The sequence below is a fragment of the Planococcus citri genome, chromosome 5 (assembly GCF_950023065.1).
Source record: "Planococcus citri chromosome 5, ihPlaCitr1.1, whole genome shotgun sequence".
NCBI classification, from domain to species: Eukaryota; Metazoa; Arthropoda; class Insecta; order Hemiptera; family Pseudococcidae; genus Planococcus; species Planococcus citri.
In genome coordinates this window covers 51,386,080-51,412,250 of record NC_088681.1, presented here as the reverse complement: position 1 = coordinate 51,412,250, position 26,171 = coordinate 51,386,080, and the positions used below count along the sequence as shown (strand labels likewise).

The following is a 26,171-nucleotide window of genomic DNA, read 5'->3' as shown; positions in this document are numbered from 1 at the left end:
TTTTGCAACTTTTTACTTTAGCTTACTACGCTTAGATTTTCATTTTCTCGTACCTTGTGTAAATTTCCCAAGTGTCATTTTTGTTCGATACCAACCGCGTCGTATTTTTCTGCTTGCATTTCAGATGTTGCTCTATCCGGTCCTCACCTGCCAATATTGTAGCGAGGCGATTTATTTGCCATCGCTCAGCCGCGATCTAACCTCATACGCGGACGTTTTATCCACGTCCGGATGCCGTCACCTGTACCACACAACATGCGTTGACCGGATGTTTAGTGTGGCGCAGGAAATCGAACCATGCGTCCCAGGCGCAGAACCGTCGATTATGTGTGCACATACTTCGTGCCCGGTCCGCTTAACTCGTTCACAAATATTTCCCCTTATGACGACACTTTGCGAGATGGATCTCAGCTCCCTCGCTGACCAAACATTAACCAACAAACTCACACAGATGAGAGCACGAGAGCTACACACTAGCGAAGATGTCCTACACATGCGAAGCGAAATCGCATCACTACAACAACAGCTAGATGCGTCTCGTCGTGATTTCGATACTTTAAACCGAAACTATCAAGCAAATTTGACCGCTGCTGCCAACCTCGAAGACGAAGTACGTCAATACTGATCCGGCTCACTGTCATCGCGGGCTGGTAGATCTCCAGCACGCAGTGTTGCATCGTACCATAGCAGCCGACACTCCAGTCGCACTAATTCACCAGCACGTGCTGGGACTAGACAATCGTCAGCAAACGATGATATCGTGTATGCACAGGCAGACGGTGTTATTGCACCTTTTTTACCTTTACAAGGAGGTACATCATCAAACGCCCAAGCGGGAACGTCATCGTCACAGTCTTATGCGGCCGCCGCAGCCGCCCAAGCCGACGGCTCTCGACCTAATCATGAATACCGACCGGCGCTCGGAAACCAACAAAATCGCCAACATTTTGCGCCAAGCTCACCAGGTGTACACGTACGCCCCCAACGCGGATCGAACGCAACCAGCATGCCACCTCCGGCAGCACCCGCTCAGAACAATCCGCGCCAACGTCGCGCATTATTAATGCAAAATCAACAACGACAATCTAATCAAAATCTTGACAATGCGCAACATCCCCCGAACAACCCAGCCATCTCAGTGCTGGAGCAAGATCGTCCACAATACGATGCGCAAGGTCGCGTAATTCCTCCCACTGCTGGAGCACAAGCCTCGGGACGACCGCGACGTAATCTTATTGATACCAGCGCGCGTACACAACAAACCCGTACACGCCCGCGTCGCAATCCTACAGATCAAACGAAACGCAATCATCAGCGTTTCAGAACGCGATACGACATCGATACTAATAACCTACGGCCGTTTTACCCGCTAAATCAGTATCCTCTACGATACACATTACTCGGTATTCACAACCGTAACAACACGGTACAAACGGCTATTGCTGCGCAAGATATCGTCTTGCTCGGCGATGGTATTATTCATGGAATGATACAATTCATCCTACAACAGAAACCGAATATGCGAGGCCTCTTGCACCCACAAATGTATCGTCGTGATCTCAGCATCACTGAACTTATACCGTTTATCAATGGTTTTACAATCGCTCCCCGCCGAATGATGATATCCATTGGGAATTGGGATGCTTTTAATGGCATGTCGCAGAATACTTTCGAACAACAATTCGGCCAGCTGCTACGTGCACTTCAACGGAAACAAGTCCAAGAACTATTTATTATGCCGCTAATTCAAAGCCGCAACCAGCCGCAGGCTGTTTATCAAGCATACGACAACGTACTACGCGCAGTATGGAGCCGATCATTCTCCGGCCAAATGCATATGATGAATGCAAATGACTATTTCAGCGATGTACAGCCACTCGAAGACGACGTCGGATATGCATTTCCTATGCAACAATACGAGGAAATCGTACTCGATATCCGTGATCAACTTATCATGGTGCCATTGGACATCCTAGAACGTGAGCGCGACGCTAACAACGTAGATCCGGAAGAAACAGACGACGACAATGTCGCAGCCGGTACTAATCAAGTCGCTGGCGCAAGTCCGGCGGTACAACAACAACAACAAGTTGCGCCAGGTCCTTCTAGCCAAGCGGACAACAGCGTCGCACAACACGACATAAATATGGACCAAAGTGAACCGCCGAAAAGCCCACCTACGGCCCAGCAAACAGTGAAAATACCCGGTGGAACAGTCACCATCGAGGCAAAAAAGAATTTATTCAATGATGCGCTCAATGTGAAAGGTAAACCGAAAACCGCTCAAGATTATTTTGATCAAATTGACCAACTAGGGTCATCTCATAATGCTCTTTCGCACGCTCCGCTGCCTCCCCCACCGCATCCAAGCCAAGCTCTTCTCAATGCGGTACGCAGTCCGCAGTTGCCTGCTACCACGAGCGCACCGAATTTTATACCCATTCCGAATTCGCCAGATGCCGAAATAACGCAATTCCATGGCTTCAGCACCAACCAGTTACAACCTGGTGAACAACACATGGAAGCGCAAACGACCCCGTCAACTCCGACGCAGCCCGGCGGTGTATTCCCTGAAACACCAGCAACAACGCCGGGAAACCTCTCGTTCGAATCGCTATTCCCATCTGCACAGTCGACACCGGCGACAACGCAAGATGAATCCAAAATGGAAGATGAACCTAGTGTTCAGAATAACAATTCGCCAATGAGCGACGAACACAACAATTCGAAAAACGAGATCGATTAAAATAATTATAAAAACCTGGTGAAAATTTTTCTACATTTTTCCACAAGGGAGACGACTCGAAAAAAATAGATTTTGGCATTGAAAAAAGAATTTCAAAATTGTAGGTATCTACGAAAGTCAAAAAGTAGGTACTGATAAAATTTAAAAAAGGTTCTACCTGGGGCCAAAATTTCACCAGTATGTATAAAACTTTCACTCGAAGTCGCAAAATACTTTCGTAGTTTCGAATTTTTCAGCTTTAAATTTTTTAATCGAGTGAACTAATGTAAATTTTCAAAAAATAAAAAATAAAAAAAAAAAAATAATAAATGAGTCATTTCATACAACACCTACTTCGGTGCTAATTTTTCAATTTGTACTAATTGCTATGGGTTTTCGTCATCTTAGCACTTATCACCGAACATCGTAGTGAGCCTGGCGAGGGACTTTTCCGCCAGAGGAAGCAGTGTAATAAGGGCGAGGGACTATGCCGCCCCAACGATTAATTCAACGTACCATCTCGTCGTCAACATTTTCACGATTTTCATCATGTTTCATCCGACGGTTTAATATTCGATTTTAATTAATTGTATGACGTTTTTATTTATTTTTACATGACACGATGTAATCGAATGTAAGTTGCTGATGTTGATGTAAACATATTATGCAAACATTTGTAAATTGTAGCAATTAGTTTGCGGTTACGTTACCGCTTATATTTTTTTTTATTTTTTTATTTTTTATTTCTTATTTTTTCTATTTTTTATTCATTTGTTTTCTCAAATACGTGGACTGATTATATTTAGTTTTTTACAAGATTTATGTTAATTTTCCTAAATTTTTCCGATCGATGTGTCTTTTTGGTTTGTTTTTATTTTTTAAGAGAATTTTTATTTTTTCAAAAGCATCGAATTAACGACAGTCCAGTATTATTTTATTTTGTAATTTTTTGACATTTTTTGCATTTATGACCATTAATTTTGACTATGTGTATTCACCCGATGTTACCTACACCTACCACTGCGTAGGAACGTGGACCACCAAAAGAATTCACCGTGATTCAAAAACGGCTCGTGTCTTTGGTTCTTTGTCTGCTCTGTTGTTTGGAAGGTATCCTTAGCCGCTGCGCTGAAACAAAAATTAAAATAGGTTAGGGAAAAGTCTTTATTTTTTGATTTGTCTCGTAATGAAAATGTACATACCTGGTACTTCTGGTTTGTGTAAACTGTTCGCGTTCAGCTTCGATTTTTCGAAATCGCTGTTGGGCAGTACAGTGAGCCAAATTCAGGGTACTAGATGAGTGCACTCATTTCGAAAAGGGGTCAAAAATGTATTTACTCTGCTCCTATGTTCGCACAGTTGAACACACGGGGGGCAGAGGACCGATCCTACATCGGGTCAACCACCTTATCAGGTCCGACATATAACTCTCATAATATCCGTATGTTCCTCAGTGGCTACCCTCACAGGTAAACACACGAAGGGGCATATGTGAGAGGGATATATGGCGGTCCTGCTAAGGGATATTAGGGACAGTTACCACCCTTGTGGTGGTACCACTGGAAAGCGTCGAGTGCTGGACCTACGTGTCCGGTGCTCGGCGCCGCGGCCGTCATTACATTCGTACTATCGTGTAGAGTGTGGTCCGCGTATAAGTTTATTAATCAGGTTGTCTAAGTTTATTGGTACATCGTGGTGTTGTACCCGCGTTTGAGTTTATTATTTCATTTTGTGTCTTATTTTATTGTGTATTATTTTATTATGTATCGTGTCTGAGTTTATTGTGTTTATTTCATTTAAACTGTGTTAATATAATAATTCCGCCGAAGGAGGCATTTGTATTAATATATCATTCGTGTTCGTAACGTAACGAATAAATAATTCGTAAAGCAACGCGTTCTCGTCTTATTTCATATAAAGGTAATATTACTCATAGCCGGGGTAAGTCTACACACTCTTCAGGGGTGCTGAAAAACCTATATTATCTTTACAAGATATGGTCTAACTTCCCGATTTGATCTTATTTCAGGAAAAACTCACCACTGATAAAACAATGGCGGAGATGATCGCCTTAACTATCGATCCAAAATTTAAACCGACAACATTTGCTGGAAAATTCATTGAAGATAAGGGTGGAAAACCTCCCAGCACGCTATCGCCATTTGCTCCAACCACTGTGGCACCTGCTCCTTGAATCTTTCGCCTCCTGCCCCTCAAGATAAATTATTATGCTCTTCTAATTTTACTACCTGTAATAAAGTTGCGTTTGCCAAAATAAATAAATATCGGTGGTAAAAGATTTATTCTCGAAAAAATCGTGTTTTTTCGCTCCTGTCGCTGCCCAACCTATTTCGCAAAAAATGACACAGTCTTAAATAAAAGTATTTGAGATTCTGTATCGTTCTATGCTATTGATGTTAAAATCCAAAACTATGTACTTTTAAGATTCTACTATGAGCGATTGAAAATTTTAAAATCGCTTATTTTCGAATAAATTCGCAAATATTTTGGATTAATTTAGCAAAGCTATTGAAAGATATCATCCCTGAAACTGAGGAATTATTTTTGAACGCAATGTTGTGGTTAACCAAAAAAAAAACGATTTTGAAAGTCATGTCTTTCGATTTCGCTCATTTTTTTTTACAATATCTACGCACCCAGTAAGTAAGAAACCCGCAATCAGTTTGGTCCCAGCCCCCTCAGGGGGCGGGTGGGAGGCTTCCATTATTTTCACATCGTCTCGAGGTACTCAACTTCAGCAATGCATTTCTCCAAAACTATGATACTTAGATCAAAACTGATTTTACAGTTCAAAAGGGCATTGCATTTTGAACCTCTTAAGCATTTTGACATTTTCAAAAGTTGAAAGTTCAAATTTCAAAATGGTGGTGTAAGTGGGAGCTACACCATTTAAAATTTTGAAAAAATTTCCGTACATGTACCTTTTGATGCTTTTTTAAAATGTTCAAGTTTCCAGTTTGGATCTCTTAATGGCGGGGGAGCAGGGATCGCAGTTGTTTCGTCATTTCTTGCGGTCATTAATATTCAACATTCTTTCATTCAAATTAAATATCTAACAGTTTTTGAAGCATCTACCCCGGCTTTCCTCATCCTGAGCAAATCGAATAATCCAGATAAAACTTTCACGTCAATACTAATCTATTCAGGGAAAAATATTAGATCTGATATGGTCTAGAAAGTTGAATTGGATCCAAACAATGTCTAGATCTGATCTTATCCAATTGGATCCGATTAATCAGGTCTAAACATATTCGATCAGATTTAACCACAACTCATTGGACCTGATGACTTCCATCTCAGTAAATATGATTGGATTTGTTCAGACAAGCACAAATCAAATCAGATAGAGTCACTTTTTTGCCCAAGCAACAATATGAGTAACTGCATGCCAAAATATTCATAAAAAATCACTAATATTTCAGCAAAAACTCACCACTGATAAAATAATGGCAGAAATGATCGCCTTAATCATTGACCTAAACTTTAAACCGACAACATTATTACTGGAAAATCCATTCAAGATAATGCTGGAAAACCACCCAACATGCTACCGCCAACGCCAGTTGCTCCAACCACTTTGGCACCTGCTCCTTGATGTGGTTTAATTTTATTTTGTCAATATAAATGAATAAGTATCAGTAGTAAATTTTTCTCTGAAAAAATGAATTACTTTTTTTTTAAAGTATACAAGTAAGTAGGTAACGAACCGAGTTTTCCTTACGTGTTGAATGATTGGGATTCCTTTACACCAAAAAAAAAAAGTATGACAGCGTTTCCATAATTTAAATGTTCAGGTATTTTTTTGGGAAATAATTCACGCCTAAATTACGAGTTTTCCAAATACGAATTAATACCAACTTGAAAATAATAATTTCGAAAACACAGCTAATTCGAAATTATCATTGTTACATGTATTTTAAATGTACATAGGTAAGTATATTTGTCGTTTTTTTGCACATGCTACCACATGGATTCGTAATGGGCAAAAAGGTATATGCTCAATAGAACAGTTTTCCTCAAGATTTTCTGGGCGAATTCTGAATTTTTAAGCTGCTTTCACACACTCCAAAATTAGAACTGAAACTAAATAACGTAAGAACTAAGAATTTACCACGTATAGGTAAGGTACTCACTCAGACTACCTATACGAGCACTTCCTGAGTACGTACATCGAATAATCCAGATTCTTGGACTACTTACGCAGAAAGATATTGCGAAGTAATTCAGCGGTTCGTGTAATTTTCCGTTCCGATTTCATCGCAAAACCTCTGTTTTTTTTGAAACAATTTCTACTTCATGTACAAAAGATGATGAATTGATCACTTTTCAAAAATTGATTAGTGTACCTAACTGTGTATATGTTAGGTACCAAGTCCGAAATTGTACAATTCGGGGTTGGTACAGCCAATTTTGTACCATCTCCGAAGTGTCCGGACCAAGCGTGGATATTATTTTTTCATCGGGCTTTGTTTGTACCATGCCCGGAGGTTCCGGACAAAGTGTTCGACTTGGTACAATTTGTCTTGTGCAAAGTCCGATTTGAAGTTTTATAATGAAGGAATTCGAATTTTGTGCTTTTTCTATACTGTTGTATTGTTATAGTTGAATAATAATCATCAATACCCCTCCCTCCCTCGCCCCTAAAAAGGACCCCCCCCACACAAATTTAAAATGCGTATTTATTATATTGGTATTAATTTAAAAGATTGAATAGCATCAGTAAGAATAAAATAAGTTAATGTTGTGGGCCTTGATCGCCTTGGGAATTCTTCTAATTTCAGCGGATATTTTATACCTATAGAAATTTCAATTTCCGAAATGAAAAACAATCAGCCCTAGAGAAGCTCTCAAAAATTGAGAGATGAACAATTTTGAAACGAAAAACAATTCGTCCAGGTGAATAAGCAAGGGCAAAACCTATCAAAAATTTATAATTCTGGGATTAAATATCACTTTTGGCCCTAGAGTGAAGTGAAGACAAAAGCTCTCAAAAATTCATAATTCAAAAACTAAATAATAGGCCTAGGCATATTTGTAGACGTAAAAATATAAGTTTTCTGGTTTCAAGGTTTTAAAAATTTATAATTCTGAAATTGATAAATCATTTTTTTAGTCTTGTTCTCTGAAGAAAAATAGGTACCTATATTTTTACATGCAAAAAGATAATTTTTCTGGTTTTAAGATTTTAAAAATTTCAAAAATAAATTTCAAAAAATTCCAGTTTTGGAATGAAAAAATAGGCAAATGCGAGTGCAAAATCTTTTGAAAATTTATAAATCAAAAAATAAAATGCCTTCGTTTTGGACTTAATTAAAATGTCAAGGATTAAATTTTTAAATAAAGGCATGAAATTCGAATCCCTTCATTGTAAAACTTTATATCGGACTTTGCACAACACAAATTGTACCTAGTCGAACACTTTGTTCGGACCCTCCGGGCATGGTACGAACAAAGTTCGATGAAAAAGTAATATTCACGCTTGGTTCGGACACTTCGGAGATGGTATAAAATTGGCTGTACCATCCCCGAATTGTACAATTTCGGACTTGCGTACCTAACATATACACATAAACCTGAAGGATCGCCTCGCAAACCAATTATTGATTTGAAAAACAAAACACGTGCCCAAAGAGATAAAAAAACTTGAACAAATATCATTAATATGCGTAAACGTATCCACCTTCATTTTAATGAGCCACATTAAACAAAATAAAACAAAAAAATTGGTTTGTGAAAAAGTTCGCTGCGCTGGAAAACTGTCCAACTTTTTTTCGTCCAATATCATTTTGATTTTCGACTCGAGTGTGGCTAATAGTTGCATTTGAATTTAAATACATTATACATTCAAATGAAGAGTCCACGGAAGGAACCAGGTAAGTCACCTTTTTTCGAAAATGAGTTTAGGGTTGAATTAAATTCACACTGAGGAGTAAAAAAAGTAGTCATTTTAGATTTTGAAAAAAAATCGATTTTTTCGTGGTAAAAATAAGTAGCCTTTAAAAAAAGAGGAGCGGAGAGAAAAGAGCCAAGTCGGGAGGCCCGCATAAGAATCACCTGCACCCCCTGACGATCCTCCGGGACAACCTTTTTCTTAAAGGGGCACTCCTGAGAAACATTTTTAGCCCTTGTCCTCAAAAAAAGTGGCCTTACTTACAAAATGGCGGCCATTTTGATTGACAGGTCAGCCGAAATCGCAGATTTTGCGTTCCAACATAGGACTTGCACGAAATTTTTTAAACAATACAAACGTAGATCGAAAGATTAGGCAAAAATTCATTACCTGTCAAAATGTCAAGTGCTAAAGTGCCTTTTTCGATTTTTGGTGAATTTTTCAAATTCAAAATCAAAGTTAGGCCAAAAATGAGGGAAACATCAAAATTTTACCAAACTGATCAAGAAAGCTGAAATTTGAGATATACCGTAAACTGGGGTAACATTGAAGGATTTTTCAGTATTTTTTATGTTTAGAGGTATGAATGGCGGAGGTAGGGGAAATGTGTGTGGTGCTTTTGATAAAGCTATGTCAGCACTACGTTTTGGCGATTACAGAAGTTGCCTACCTTTTTCCTGTCAAGCGCAAGAGCCAAAAGAAGTGCCCTTCAAAGTTACCCAGCGTTTGGGGTAACTTTGAAGACCCCTTGAAATGTGCTTCAATCAAGGTCAAAAATTATCAAAAACATGAGTATTCACTTTTTGGTCACTTTATACGCGTCAAGTACTTACAAAATGATCCATATTCACAATTGAATTTATGAAAGAGTGCTCCAAAATGATAATTTGGAATTTTTCTAGTTTTCAGGCGTTTTTCATGCATTTTGGCCAATTTGATCCAATTTTATGATTTTTTAATGATTTTAGAGCTGTTTTTCAAGTTTTCACATCGTTTTTAACAAGTTTACAAGCATTTTCATGCATTTTCGTCCAATTTTACCAAAATTTCATGATTTTTTTATAGACTTCAAAGTTACCCCAGTTTGAATATTATTTTTTTACTCCTCAGGGAACAACTTTGGCACATGAACAAATGCGCTAATTTATAGTCGGGAGATGTACCAACACATCTATAATGCCACTTGACTCGTTCATTGAAAATTCAAAATTCCAGACACCAAGCTTTTCATGTTAATTAAAATTGATAAAAACAGCACTTTTTTTCGCTTGCTTTTTCACTGGTGTTGGAACCACTAGTTGAAAATGATAAAATAGGAAAAATAATCGCCAAAGTGTACTCTATCCATTCCCGGTGTCAGAATTGTTCCATACTTCATAGTTCCACCGACATGGAGCATAATATGATGAAAAACCGCACCCTTCAATGTTACCCCGCGATTTCAATGTTACCCCAGTTTACGGTACCCTATTTTCGACATGTCAAATCGATTGGAAACTGTTTCGGCCCGTTTTGAGCAGTTCTGGAGCCTCCAGCAGATTTTTGAAACTCGAAATTCCCACAAAGTTTCATCAAACGGAGATGGAAAACCGACTCTGCAAATTTAATTTCAATACGCTACGAAGTTAACTTCAGGTGGATTTCAAGTCGTTTTAGAGCCTCCAGCGACTTTTTGAAAATCACTGGAGCCTCCGGTAGATTTTTGAAACTTGAAATTTCTACAAAATTTCATCAAATAGAGTAGAAAATCTAAACACTTGGATAGATTTTCAGGTAGGTGCGTATATTGCTACCAATTTCTAAAAATTGAGAAAAATAGTCACCAAAAACTAACAAATTTTTTCGTCATTTCTTGCGATCACTCATTCTTCATTCAAATTAAACATCTAAAATTTTGAAGCAGCTACCCCGGCCTTCCTTATCTTGAGTAAACCGAATAATCCAGATTCTGCTAGACTACGCAGAAAGATATTGCGGATTCGTTCAGCAGTTCCGAGTAATTACGAATTTATTTTTTCGAAAATTAAATTGAGCACGTATACGAATATTTTAAAAGCTGAATAAATATGCGTTACCTAATACATAATTTTGAAAACACGGCAAATTTGAAATAATCATCTATAAAATTGCCATTACTACAGCAGTATGTGTACATTGTACATACACTTGAATTTCATGAATTTGTAGAACACACAAGTAGCCGGAACGAGAAATATGATATTACGTCAATTTATATTCTTGTGTATTGCACTTAACACAGGTTTGTCTGAAAAAAATTCACTTCGTGTATAAATCGCGAAAATGCGCATCTATTTTCGAGTGAATTATGATTTTCAGCACCAGGTCCATTGCATTACAACTCCAGACACATCGGAAGATTTGGTGGATGAATATTACACAACAACACCAACAGTAACTGCACATTTCATTCCACAAGATGAAAAGGACACTCAAGCTATCGTAGACAGTGACAGAAACGAGCAAATGATCGCTGCCATTTTATCAAAGCCAGATAAAATTCGGCGAAACGCCATATATCGAAAAATTTTAACCAAAATTACCGCAGTTCGTGGATCAGCACGTATTAATAATATGTTTTCTGATTCGCATCTTTCGTAACGAACATAAAGGACTTACTTCTGAGCTTTTTCCCCAAACTAGTCGTCAAAAAATTCGAGTAGTTCAACACATTATTGGTCTACTGAAACTTATACTACGCAAAAAAACAGGAATTCGACAAGCACTTTCATGGATTTATGCTTCGGTTTAGTTGAAGATGAAAATGTCGTATTGGGGAAATATTTGGAAAATTTCTTCATCGGAACAGACGAAACTTGGATAATTATTGGTATGGTGCTGACCAAGGACATGGGAACTATGATAAAAACATACAACGGCAGTAAGTTGATCTCGAATTATTCCAAAGGGTAGAAAAGTTGTCCATTCTGGTAATTTCTTGTAGGTACCTACTTTGGGTTAAAAATTGGGTCACTTCTAACAAAGGCAACGTAACTTCAATTCCATAGCTAATAAGTAACTTGAATAAATGTTTTCGGTTTAAAAAAAATCAGTTCATGGATCATATGCGTTCAAGCTTTTGCGAAAAAGCCAAGCACATCCCTTCGAGAATATGTTACGAAGATGGGTCAGGGTAAGTGCAATGTCCACATTCAACTTCTAAGATTTTCTTTAAATGATATTTTCTCGTAAATCCAAGTGCCTGACTACTTTACATCACTTTCAGCAAAATCCCGAGCTTATCGAAAACACCGATTTAAACCAGGATTTCGTTATGGCAGATGCAAATGCTCTAAAAACAGGTGAATACTTCCCCCCTTCTCATTAAAGCCATCCTCCCAACAATGATTAACTTTACCTTTGCTTTTTCGTCTTACGTAGAACAAGACAACGGAGGCTGGCACAAAAAGCGCAAACAAATAGAACGAATTCTGATGTGGAAATCGATCAAATACGTCAGAGCGGTGATGCAAGAATTCGAAAAGACGAACGGAGGAAAATCCACCGAAGATATTATTCAAGATAGCGTTCAAACCCATAAAATGATTCAGAATCTCGCCAACGCTTACTCTACAATTGGTATTTTCTTCACAAACGATTACCTATTTCTTAGTTTGGCAATCTGCATTAGATACATATGTGAACTGCATGGTTCTAACACACACGTTTTCATAATTTTTGCAGCTCGATATGTCAAAGATAAATATAAATACATCGCCGATATTCTGAGAAAATACAGCGATGGATCTGATCAATGGGCTGCGTGGATCATGTGCATTGCAGTTGTTCATCCTCAAGAATGGCCAAAAGTTGACCAAGCTTTCAAGAAAGATAATAAAGACTATTCTTTGACCAAATTTATACTGGTGAATAGTCAATAGAAATTTCACGCTTTGTACTAATCATTTTACAGATTCGGGTGCCCAAATGTTGTATACTCATCACAATGCAAAACTTATCATTTTTCAGCAAAAACTCACCACTGATAAGACAATGGCGGAAATGATAGCGGTAATTATTGATCCTACCTTCAAACCGAACACTTTTACGGTAAATTCAATTCAAGGAAATCAAGGAAAACCCCCCAGCACGTTACCACCTGTATCGTCAACTAATGTTGCACCTTCATAAAGCGACCAAATCTGCCCCAGCATAAGATTTAATCATTATTTTTTGCTTATAATGTTTTGTGTACATTAAAATAAATGACGTTTCTGTTGTAAGGTACATGTCGCACCTCGGGAGTAATAAGGTCACATCTCAAAAAAAAATTGATTTTGATGTTTTTGCATTTTTGAGGTTTGTATGAGCCCCCTCAACCAAAAATTACACTTTGAGTTGGGTACATTATCTAGATCTTGTAAAAAACGCAAATGGCCTAACTCAAAATCTCAACAACATTGCAAGTTGTTTGGAGTTATTCATCGTTAAATGATACATAATAATATTATCTAATAAATAAATCCAAACAAAATTAAGCTTACGTTATCCTTTATCGCGCCGTTCAACCACCCAAACTGACTTTTTGAAAATTCTTGGAGCCTCAAGTAGATTTTTGAAACTTGATATTTCCACAAAATTTCTTCAAAAGCAGTTGAAAAGCTAAAATTCATTATGTAAACTAATTTCAATCCACTATGGAGTCGACTGCAAGTATATTTCAAGTCGTTTTGGAGCCTCCAGCAGATATTTCATTGCTCAAAATATCCATAAGAATTTACCAAAAAGAGCTGGAAATCCAAAATTTACTGTGTATTCCAATTTATAAAGGTACGCTATCAAGTCGACTGCAGGTTGGTTCAAGTCATTTTGGAGCCTCCATCGACTTTTCAAAAATTCCTAGAGCCTACAACAGATTTTAGAAACTTGAAATTTAATAAAAAGCAGTTGAAAAACTAAAATTCAATCTGTAAACTAACTTCAATACGCTATGAAGTCGACTACCAGTAGATTTCGAGTCGTTTTGAAGCCTCCAGCGACTTTTTGAAAACTACCGAAACCTCCGGCAGATTTTTCAATGCTCGAAATTTCAATAAAAGTTTACCAAACAGAGACACCCTATTTTTGGCATTATTCTGAGGTGGATCGCAGGCAGTTTCGACCCGTTTTAGAGTCTCCTGCAGATTTTTAGAAACTCCTGGTTTTCAAAAAATGCCACAAAATCTATGCGAATTAACTTTCGACTTTCAAACTCCATTTGATGAAATGTAGAAATTGCAAGTTTCAAAAATTTACCGGAGGCACCAATAATTTCCAAAAACTCGCTGAAGGCTCCAAAACGACTTGAAATCTACTTGCAGACGACTCCCTAGCGTATTGAAATAAGTTTACAGAATTAATTTCAACTTTCCAACTTCATTTGATGAAATTTAGTGGGAATTTCAAGTTTCAAAAATGTGCTGGAGACTCCAGAACTGCTCAAAATGGTTTAAAATCGTTTCCAATCGATTTGGCAGGTCAAAGATAGGGCATACCCCTAATTTCAGCTTTATAGTTCAATTTGGTAAAATTTTGATTTTTTTCTCATTTTTGGCATAAATTTGATTTTCAAAAATTCACCAAAAGTCGAAAAATATATTCTAACTGAAGTGGTCATGCTTATAGGAAACTTGACGTACAATAATTTCGGTTCCATCACTTTTTCACCTCCAATCCTTCATTTCGGCGATATAGCCGAAAAGCTTAGATTGACAAAGGTTAATGACCTCTTGCTGGGGTAGCAGACAAGTTGCGGTGTGCAACTTTGGTCATAAAAATTTAAAGTCTACCGTGAATCGAGTTCAAGTTTTAAATTGTAGATTTTCATTTTTTAAAACAATTTTCATAAAATTGACAGCTTTATGCCCTCCTCAGTAAGGGTGAAATCGTCATTTTGAGAAAAGCTAAACTGGTCATGCTGATAGGAAATTTAGCGTAGAACAATTTTTGTTCGAACATTTTCCCTCTTGGACCCTTCATTTTGGCGATACAGCCGAAAAACCGGTATCGGCAAAGGTTAATGAGCTCTTGCGGTGGTAGCCGGCACGTTGCGGGGTGCAACTTTTGACGGGTTGTTTTCGAGACCAATCTGAACAAATAATGTGAAATTCAGCTTATTTCCCTCAATTTTTTCGACGTTCGACTGAAAATTTTGCTAAAATGACTGGACTATAACAGCAACTCGACATTACAAACCCATGATATGTAACTAGACCTACAACGTTCACTAAACAAATACTCGTTTACAGCGTAAAATTAATTCAAACACATTTTCATTGTCATTGCCGCCGAACAATGTGATTATAAATTTTTTTATTACTCTGACTAACTATTTCGTACGTTGAAAAAATTACAAATTCCCGCCCTCTTTTTTATATATCAAATGACGTAAATCAGCAAGCACTGAAACCAGAAAACGAATAACAACAGTATTCGTACCTACTCAATTAATTAATGACCTAACCACAAATACATATTAATTCGAGAGGCTTACTCGTACGTAGAATATTGTAGATAGGTACTTGTACTTTGTGAACTAATCATCACAAAAACAAAAAATTGATTTGTACCTATCTTTAGTTCGAATTCGTTTTCCAATCCGATTTTATTCCAAAATTTCTGTTTTTTTGAAAAAATTCCTCTTTCCAAAAATTCATTAGTGTAGATAACTGTGTATACACATAAAATTCCTCCTCCCTCTCTCTTTCGAATTTTCCACCTAAAATGCACGTAAAAAAGAGAAGGGTCGCCCAACAAACCAATCATTTGTTTGAAAAACAAAACACGTGCCCAGAGAGAAAAAAAAACTTGAACAAATAACCATTAATATGAGTAAACGTACCTATACCTTCATTTTAATGAGACACACCAAACAAAATAGGTACCTAAAAAATAAAAAAATAAATGAATTGTGCAAAAAGTTCACCGCGTTGGAAAACTGTCAAATTTTTTTCATCTAATATCATTTTAATTTTCAACTCGAGTGTGGCTATTTGCAATAAAATGATCATGATTTCGAATAAAGTTATAGTTACCATATTTTTGTGCATCGTGATATCGAAAGTACGAACTATTTTATTTCAAATGTTTTGGATTTAACGAAATTCTTCTACCTTCTTACATGAACAATTTCTAGACAAAACCATTCAAAAGTATTTACTCTCAACAATCTTAAATAATAATGATTCGTTAAAATCACATTCGAATATTTTCCAGGCCCAGATTCCAGCACCGCCTCCAGCACCAGCAGCAGCACCAGTCACCAAAGCGGAAGACTTACAATATGAATATTACACTATCGTACCCACCCTCACTGATCAAATCCTGCCACAAGATGACGAAGATGCGCAAGCTATCATAGATAGTGGCTTAAATGAAGCAGTAATCGCTAGTATCCTACCATATCAAGAAAAACCTCGACGATTCGCCATAAACGAACGAGTATCAGCCAAGAATAAAGATGAAGTGGTATGTGGCATCTGAACATCTGCATAATATTAAGTATAGATATGCATTTATTAGTTCATAATTTTTTCTATAAGTATTACCTACCAATGATGGAATTTCTCTCTCGAAGCCCTGGATTCGTGACAATTATCGTCCTCAAAATAGATGGAATTATGGAATCGACCATTACACATTATTCACAGATTTATGCTATGGTTTAGTCAAAAATGAGGCCAATGTAATAAGCGGTTATTTGAAGAACTCTTTATTAGATGGATTCAGAGAGCAGACTGTTGTCGCTATGGTACTCACCAAAGACATGCAGGCTATGATAGCAACATATAATAATGGTAAGTTTAAAAACTAATACTGAGAGATCGCGAACGTTTTTCAAATATGATCTCAAAATTGCAAGAAAAATCTCGAATTGTATCCGACTTTTTTTTTTTTTTTGAACGAAAATTCATGTTTTTGGCAATTGATTTTTTCTGAAATAAAACCAAAAATATTTTATCATTATTTTTTGTTTACCAAACACTTTTTTATGCCACTCTTTCAGTTTTCTGCAACGAATTCAAAGATGATCGCAAATCGCAATGTCATCCATTCGAAAATATGTTGAGAGTCTGGGTAGAAGTAAGTACTCGCAGTCTCGCACATTATTTTCTCAAAAAATGTTTCTCTTTCGTTCTCTCATGCTTTACACAATTCATTTTAGAAAAGTCGAGACCCCATCGAAAAAGGAGAGTTGAACCAGGACGAAGTTACGCAAGCTGCAAATGCTTTGATAGCTGGTGAGTGAATTTTTCCCAAAAATATGACTAATCGAAAGAAAGCATAGATATATTTACTCGAACCTTACATGTAAATTGTAGAACAACGTGCCGGAGGTTGGAAAGAAAACCGAGACCAAATAGAGCTCGTTTTGATGAAGAAGTCCATTAAATATGCCAGAAAGGTCATTGAGCTATTCGAGCAAGCAGATGGTAAACCGATCGAAGACACCATAAGTGAAAACATAAAAGGGCATAAAGATGCTCGGAAACTGGAAGATGCATATGTCTCTCTGGGTACCTCATTTGTATTGAAATCAATGCTCAAGCTCTATACCTACTGGATGTTCCGACTCAATTATTGAATAATTTTTCTGGTAATACAGCAACTCCAGGAACATGGTGTAAACTGGTTTGCTGGCTTTAGAAACTGAAAGGGAAAAATAAGGGAACTGTGTCCAATTTCAAAATTGAAAGAGTTGAAGTAAGTACTTTGAAAAATTCAATCAGTCATAACCTCTCTGGAATTTTGAAATCAGAGATGTACGAAAACAATCGGATAAACGAACTTGAAAAAAACATTTTGTTTTCTGACCATCAGGATCACGATCACTGGCTGAAAATTCAGAATTTTTAATTGTATTTTTCAGTTTTCTTTCAGTTATTAACAAAATAATGTCTAAAATATTTCTGAAAAAAAGTTTCAGTCTTTTGATTTTGTTTTTATGGAATTTTTTCCCAATCATCTGTCATTCCGATAGGTACTCGTTCACATCCGATAACCAGATTAATCTTTCGAATTCATCCGAATAATTAATTAAAAATAAAATTTTACCCCTTCCAATTTCTAGGAGGAGAATATAAATTGATTGACGACCGCATAGTTTTGATTGCTATACTTTCAGAAGCATTACTCAGCACGTGTTACAGAACATCCAGTGAAGTTAATCAAAAAGTGTGTTTTTTTTTTTTTTTATTATTATAAAAATGATCTTTTCCTCACAGCTCGTTACATCAAAGACAAATACAAATATATCGCCGATATTTTACGTAAATTCAGCGACGGTGCGGATCATTGGGCTATTTGGGTCATGTGTATTGCTGTCGTTCACCCTCAAGAATGGCCAAAAGTCGATCAAGCTTTCAAGCAAGGAGGAGATGATTCATTGAGTAAATTCATCCTGGTAAATTAGAAGCGTTTGAGGCTCTATTTACGTGTTTTCTTTTAAATCAAAAATATCGATTATCGATCACTTTCGAGGTTTTAATAATATTTGATTTGCAGGCAAAGCTCACCGAAAACAACGTTATGGCTGAAACAATAGCGCTGATAGTTGATGCATCATTTAAACCTACAATATTCACTGCGAAACCGGTTCAAGGTAACGTAGGACCAACTGTTGGTGTGCCTCCTCCAGTACCTGCGACTACAGTAGCACCAGCAGGGCCACCCCCGGCACCTTCAACAGCACCACCGATTTCACCCCCGGAAACTCCAACAGCACCAGCACCTGTGCCAGCTGCAGCGCCGCCACCATCGTAGAAGCCACCGCCAAAAATTAGAGAGTCACCAGCATCTTGAGTTCAAGTTCAACTCAACCATTTTAATCATGGTCAAATAAAAAATCAACACCTACCTAGGTATTGATAGTATATATTCACCACTAGGTGTTACCTACCTCACATATTGTATTTTCGCACAAATAAAAAATATCATTTTTTAAGAGTGAAGTTTTTCATTCATATTGATTAGGTAATTTTTGAAAATCGTCGATAATATTCCTTGAAATCTCATTTTTTACGAAATATTGTGTCAATTAATTTGCATGGTATTGTACCATGCATACCTCACTTACCTCAGTAGATACTAATATATTATAATTCAATGCAGCAAAAATTATCACTCACTTGAAACAAACAAAAATAATCCAAATTGTGGATTAGTTAATTGAAAGTAAAATCTTTTTGAAAAACTAGATTTGATTTTCATTACTTGACATTTTACAACTCATAAAAATTATAGTAGCGTAATAGGAAAATATGGGTTCTGTAAAAATTTGAAAGAACAGAACAGCGGATTTTTGAAACTCGTAGTTTCCACAAAATTTCATCAAAACGGAGATACGAAGCCGAAATTCATTCGGCAAACTATTTTTCAATACGCAATGAAGTCGACTTCAGGCAAATTTTAAGTCGTTTTGGAGCCTCTAGCGACTTTTTTGTAAGCTTTTGGAGCCTCCAGTACATTTTTGAAACATGAAGTTTCCACAACATTTCATCAAATGGAGTTGGAAAGCTGAAATTCACTCGGATAGATTTTCAGTTATATCGAAATAGTCACCAAAAACTCAGAAATTTTTTCGTCATTCATTCTTCAATCAAATTAAACAACATCTAAAATTTTGAAGCAGCTACCGCAGCCTTCCTTATCTTGAGTAAATCGAATAATTCAGATTCTGCTAGACTACGCAGAAAGATATTGCGGATTAGTTCAGCAGTTCCGAGTAATTATAAATTCATTTTTTCGAAAATTAAATTGAGCACGAATACGAATATTTTAAAAGCTGAATAAATATGCGTTACCTAATACATCATTTTGAAAACACGGCAAATTTGAAATAATCATCTATAAAATTGCCATTACTACAGCAGTATGTGAACATTGTACATACACTTGAATTTCATGAATTTGTAGAACACACAAGTAGCCGGAACGAGAAATATGATATTACGTCAATTTATATTCTTGTGTATTGCACTAACACAGGTTTGTCTGAAAAAAATTCACTTCGTGTTTTATAAATCGCGAAAATGCGCATCTATTTTCGAGTGAATTATGATTTTCAGCACCAGGTCCATTGCATTACAACTCCAGACACATCGGAAGATTTGGTGGATGAATATTACACAACAACACCAACAGTAACTGCAGATTTCATTCCTCAAGATGACAAGGACGCTCAAGCTATCGTAGACAGTGACAGAAACGAGCAAGTGATCGCTGCCATTTTATCAAAGCCAGATAAAATTCGGCGAAACGCCATACATCGAAAAATTTTAACCAAAATTACCGCAGTTCGTGGATCAGTACGTATTAATAATATGTTTTCTGATTCGCATCTTTCATAACGAACATGAAGGACTTACTTCTGAGCTTTTCCCCCAAACTAGTCGTCAAAAACTGCGAGTAGTTCAACACATTATTGGCCTACTGAAACTTATACTACGCAAAAAAACAGGAATTCGACAAGCACTTTCATGGATTTATGCTTCGGTTTAGTTGAAGATGAAAATGTCGTATTGGGGAAATATTTGGAAAATTTCTTCATCGGAACAGACGAAACTTGGATAATTATTGGTATGGTGCTGACCAAGGACATGGGAACTATGATAAGAACATACAACGACAGTAAGTTGATCTCAAATTATTCCAAAGGGTAGAAAAGTTGGCCATTCTGATAATTTCTTGTAAGTACCTACTTTGGGTTAACAATGGGGACACTTCTAACAAAGGCAACGTAACTTCAATTCCATAGCTAATAAGTAACTTGAATAAATGTTTTCGGTTTAAAAAAAATCAGTTCATGGATCATATGCGTTCAAGCTTTTGCGAAAAAGCCAAGCACATCCCTTCGAGAATATGTTACGAAGATGGGTCAGGGTAAGTAAAATGTCCACATTCAACTTCTAAGATTTCTTTAGATGATATTTTCTCATAAATCCAAGTACCTACCTAACTACTTTACATCACTTTCAGCAAAATCGCGAGCTTATCGAAAACACCGATTTAAACCACGATTTCGTTATGGCAGATGCAAATGCTCTAAAAACAGGTGAATACTTCCCCCTTCTCCTTACAGTCATCCTCCCAACAATAATTAACTTCACGTTTGCTGTAGAACAAGACCACGGAGGCTGGCACAAAAAGCGCAAACAAATAGAACGAATTCTGATGTGGAAATCGATCAAATACGTCAGAGCAGTGATGCAAGAATTCGAAAAGATGAACGGAGGAAAAGCCACCGAAGATATTATTCAAGATAGCGTTCAAACCCATAAAATGAATCACAATCTCGCCAACGCTTACTCTACAATTGGTATTTTCTTCACAAACGATTACCTATTTCTTAGCTTGACAATCTGCATTAGATATGTGAACTAGTTCTAACACACATGTCTTCATAATTTTTTGCAGCTCGATATGTCAAAGATAAATATAAATACATCGCCGATATTCTGAGAAAATACAGCGATGGATCTGATCAATGGGCTGCGTGGATCATGTGCATTGCAGTTGTTCATCCTCAAGAATGGCCAAAAGTTGACCAAGCTTTCAAGAAAGATAATAAAGACTATTCTTTGACCAAATTTATACTGGTGAATAGTCAATAGAAATTTCACGCTTTGTACTAATCATTTTACAGATTCGGGTGCCCAAATGTTGTATACTCATCACAATGCAAAACTTATCATTTTTCAGCAAAAACTCACCACTGATAAGACAATGGCGGAAATGATAGCGGTAATTATTGATCCTACGTTCAAACCGACCACTTTTACGGTAAATTCAATTCAGGGAAATCAAGGAAAACCCCCCAGCACGTTACCACCTGTATCGCCAACTAATGTTGCACCTTCATAAAGCGGCCAAATCTGCCCCAGCATAAGATTTAAACATTGTTTTTTGCTTATAATGTTTTGTGTACATTAAAATACATAAATGACGTTTGTGTTATTTCTAAAAAAAAAAAAAACAACGAATAAACGATAGATTTTTGAAGCTTTTCAAAGTTTGGTAATTAAGTATGCCAGAATGCCAGAATTGAAAAGAAGATGGATGAAAATCTAAGCTAAATGCAATATGGCTTTGTAGCAAAAAAGGGACGAGAGATGCAATTGCCCTGCTGAAAGTGATCATTCAAAGAGCACTGAATGCAAATAGGGAAATCATTGCTTGCTTTGTCGATTATGAGAAAGCATTAAGAACCTGTACTGGGAGCAAAGCGCTAACATCAAGATTGGAACTGAGTACTCGGAGAACGAATGTGGAATAAAGAGAGGTGTGAGGCAAGGATGCCCCCTCTCACCCAGGTTGTTCAACGTGTATGCAGAAGAAATAATGAAGGAAGCGCGAATTGAACAAATGGGATTCAAGATCAAAATGGCAAGAGAATAAATGAAATAATCTACACAGACGATAAAGTGATCCTTGCTGGGACAGAAGCGCAGAGCAGAAGATGATCGACCAAATTAACAGCGCAGGATTAAAATATGGAATAAAAATAAACTCAGGCAAGACCAAGGTGATGAGATTTACAAAAGGAGAGGATAAAGAAGTCAAAATCAACATCAGACCACAAGAAATTGAAAATGTAAAGCAATTCAGATACCTTGGAGCGCTGATAAACAAGGATGGTAGAGATCACAAAGAAATTAAATCACGGATTGGAATGGCAAAGACCGCTTTCAACAACCTTGCCAATGTGCTGGGAAATCAAACAATGAGTATAGATCTGAGGAAAAAAATTATGCGATGCTAAGTATGGACCATTCTGAAGTATTCCTGCAAAACATGGACCACACAGTGGGCCACAGACCCCCCAAAAACGGCGATAATTCGAATTCAACCCTCATCCATGTGCAATACGTTGAATAATATGTTTTCGAGGTCGTAGAATTCGAATCTGCACTTATTTTTTTCGTAGGGTTGGGGGGTGAGGCGTGGGGAGAGGAGAAATTTCAAATATTGCTTATATTATCGTGTAATATATCGATTAATATGTTTTCGAGGTCGTAGAGTTCGAATCCGGAGTTATTTTTTGGTAGGGGTGAGGGGTGAGGCGCGGGGAGGGGGCAACTTCACATTTTGCTTATATTATTGTGTAATATGTCGATTGATATGTTTTCGAGGTCGTAGAATTCGAATCTGCACTCATTTTTTTGTAGGGGTGGGAGGTGATGCGTGAGGAGCAAGAAGATTTCAAATTTTGCTTATATTATTGTGTAATATATCGATTAATATGTTTTTGAGGGAGTTATTTTTTGGTAGGGATTAAGGGCCGAATTTATAAACGATACTTAAGTATTACTAGATGCTCAGCTGAGTAATACTAAGCATTTTGCAATTCATAGTCATTTTCAGATTCCTAGGTAAGTAGTTAGCACTTCCTACGTAAGTAAAAAGTACTAGTATAGGATTTCGGGTACTTGAGTAATACTAACCTGGTTAGTGTGGCTGCTTTTTCAGTGTTGTTTGTACTTGTTGTTGAATATTGATAATGATAATGAATGAAAATAACGAAAACGATTGGGAAGATGATATTGACGAAATATTGGAAACTTACGAAATATATGACTATTTTTCCACTATACGCATTCCAAAAATATACATTCGCGACGCGGAAAATCCATATGAATTTTATTTCCAAGAGCAGTTTATACAAAGATTCCGGTATGTTATATTAATCTGATACAGTGATACATAAGAATGTAACCTTCTATAGAACTCATTAAACAAGCTACATATGTAGCAGCAAACATTGATATCATTATCCTTCGCTCATGCAATTCCCGTTACTTTTTGTTTTAGGTTTACGAAGGAATGTGTGTTGGACATAATTGTTCCTCTCCTGAGACTAACAGCGCCGGCATCCCAGAGAGGCCTTCCGATATCACTAGAAATACAAATATGCATAGCTCTCCGCTTTTATGCTACCGGATGCTACCAACTTGTGGTTGGCGATATATTCGGTGTAAGCCAGTCAACAGTATGCCGCATTGTACGACGCATCTCAATGGCCCTGGCATCAAATTTACCGGAATTCGTGAAAATGCCAGCTAATAATGAAGAATGGTCGGCATTTAAATTGAAATTTTTCAACATGTATCAGTTTCCTGGAATTATAAGTGTTATCGATGGAACTCATATACCAATTTTGAATCCAGATTCGAATAGAGGAGAAGATTTTCGTAATAGAAAGGGCTACTTTTCAATTAATGTTCAAGTTGCATGTGGGCCAGATCAACAGATTACGGATATTGTAGCAAGATGGCCTGGTTCCATGCACGATTCGCGGATTTTCAACAATTCTAGTCTCAAGCTCCGATTTGAGAACGGAGAACTTGACGGCATTTTGATCGGGAATCAAGGTTATATGGTCAAAGTAACTTTTTGTTCACGCCCATAGCGAATCCTGTGACTGAGGCTGAGCAGCGCTACAATCACGCTCACGAGTATACCAGGAAATTAATCGAACGTTTGTTTGGCATTTGGAAGAGAAGGTTTTCTTGCCTTCAGAGAAAATTAGAAAACGATCTCGAGAATATAATATTCATCATTATTGCATGTGCTGTTCTGCATAATATTGCTGTTATCCAGAAACAGCCAGAAGATCTTGAAGTTGAAGTTGAAGTTTTTGATGATAACCAACCGCCATTCGAAGCGCAGTTGGATGATGAGCACATACCAGCTTCTGCGGTTGGTAGTGCCATTCGAGCTGCATTTATCCGATCGAATTTCTCGTAATTAGTTTTGTGTTAATGTTAATAGATAAATATGATTAATTGATTAGAAATTCTATTCTGATGAATCGATGAGAAGAGAAAGGGACCAAGTCACATTTCTGAATTTTTTTTTATTCACGGATATGGGGGTTTCAAAGTACGGCGGATCAACTGGTAATGTCAGATTTCTGCAAAACTGTCGGGAAAGTGGTGTATTTGGGTGCAGAGAAGGGCCGGATTCGCATTGATGACTTTTTTGTTAAATTTCTTGAATTCCCTGAAAAATAACTAACATTTCCGAGAAGACCATTTTTTGAAATTCAAGTTCAACTCTATAGGTACTGAAAAAGTACGAAAAATTTACAACTTCGGCTAAAAGTCTTATACCTCAAGGGGTTTTTGGCTAAGTGATGTACTTAAAATGTAGAATCAAGCCACATTCGTGCCCGAGCAACTTCAAGAGAAATTTTGGCGATATTCTTCTAAACAGTGCTAAAAATTGTGTCTTGGGGTCCTCTTTCATTGACCTTAACCATGTTTCCCAAAAATTTCTGATTTTTCAAATAAATCAGTTTTTTGTTATTCTTGAAAAATGCGAAAATGTACTTAGCCCCTTTCTGTTCTCGCCGATTCACATGAAACGTATTTTCGTTAGAATATTCGAGTTCCTCGCACAATTTCGACCTATTTCGACACTGTGAAAATATTCGAGTTCACCGCAAAATTTTGTTGTTTTTTTTCTCGGATATTGGAGGTTGGTGCTCATCATAAACTTTAACTTCAACTTCGATACCTTCTGGCTGAGGCGATGATGATGAAAATTGTGTTCTCGATAACGGAACGATGGTTGATGAACCAGCAGTTTGTTTTGGTCACTTTCATTTTTGGCGCAAAAAAACTCAACGAGTGAAATTTCGATTTAAATAGCATTGCTCCATTTTCTCATTATTAATGAAAAGTTATTCAATACTTACTGAGGAAATTGACTGCGATAAGTACCATTTTTATAATGACGAGTTCGTGAAATTAATTCATTATTTATGATTATTTATATTCGAGAAATTATACCTACGTTTTGAATTTTATTTCCCCACCTTGTGAAATAATTTCCAATTCAAATATATATCTAGAGATCAGTGGCGCGCATTCGTTGAATAATTAATATTAGTACATTATTTGGAATTGGAAAGTTGAAAATTTTCAATATCCTGGTTTTTATGTAATTAATAGAAAATTGCGTGCTTTTATTACCATTTGATTTCATGATTTGTTTTCAAATTACTTTTAAAAAAAATGATCACTTCTGAGCGCCTTTGTTTTTTAAAAATATGTAGTGCTTCGATGGATTGTGAGAACCGCAACCGTGATGAAGATGTGTGATTTTTCATTTTTCATCGTACTGTTTCAAATTTGGCAGCTGCGTTATTTTAAAAATTCATGTTATGTATTCGTAAAATTTTCAAATTCGTGCAATGTCTGCTCCATTTTGAAAATTTACCAAAAAATGTATTACGTACCAAAACGAATAATTATGGTATGATATCAAATTTTTATTTAGGTACCTACCTTTTTAAAATAATTCGTTGATTATTTTTTTTACCATTATTAATTTAATTTTTTATTTTATTATAACAATACCTACGATTCCGTTAATGTTTGTAAGACTTTCATGTCAGTAAATTTTGATGGTTCCCAACGTTGTATCTGTGCTGATTTAAAATTTTGCAATAACGTACATAATGTAAAATGTGCAAAAGGAAGTATGTTTTTTGAAAAAAAAATTCATAACCTAAGTTATTCTGGTGCATTACGAATG

The 26,171-nt window shown here is 36.7% G+C and overlaps 2 protein-coding genes and 1 pseudogene across 4 annotated transcripts in view; 2 read left to right on the top strand and 1 right to left on the bottom strand.

Moving 5' to 3' along the window:
• The window catches only part of LOC135849335 (uncharacterized), a 38,828-nt gene extending 20,284 nt beyond the window's left edge, over window positions 1-18,544 (top strand). The window contains exons 2-8 of the mRNA XM_065369714.1: window positions 15,849-16,100; window positions 16,210-16,429; window positions 16,639-16,715; window positions 16,798-16,873; window positions 16,955-17,149; window positions 17,858-18,036; window positions 18,138-18,544. Coding sequence (XP_065225786.1) covers window positions 15,849-16,100; window positions 16,210-16,429; window positions 16,639-16,715; window positions 16,798-16,873; window positions 16,955-17,149; window positions 17,858-18,036; window positions 18,138-18,395 — 1,257 coding nt within the window. The 3' untranslated portion in view covers window positions 18,396-18,544. The remainder of the gene's footprint in view (window positions 1-15,848; window positions 16,101-16,209; window positions 16,430-16,638; window positions 16,716-16,797; window positions 16,874-16,954; window positions 17,150-17,857; window positions 18,037-18,137) is intronic.
• Window positions 1-26,171, bottom strand: part of LOC135849338 (uncharacterized) — a 181,731-nt gene that overhangs the window by 95,457 nt on the left and 60,103 nt on the right. The gene's annotated exons all lie outside the window — the stretch shown is intronic.
• On the top strand, window positions 19,575-24,449 carry LOC135846793 (uncharacterized; annotated as a pseudogene).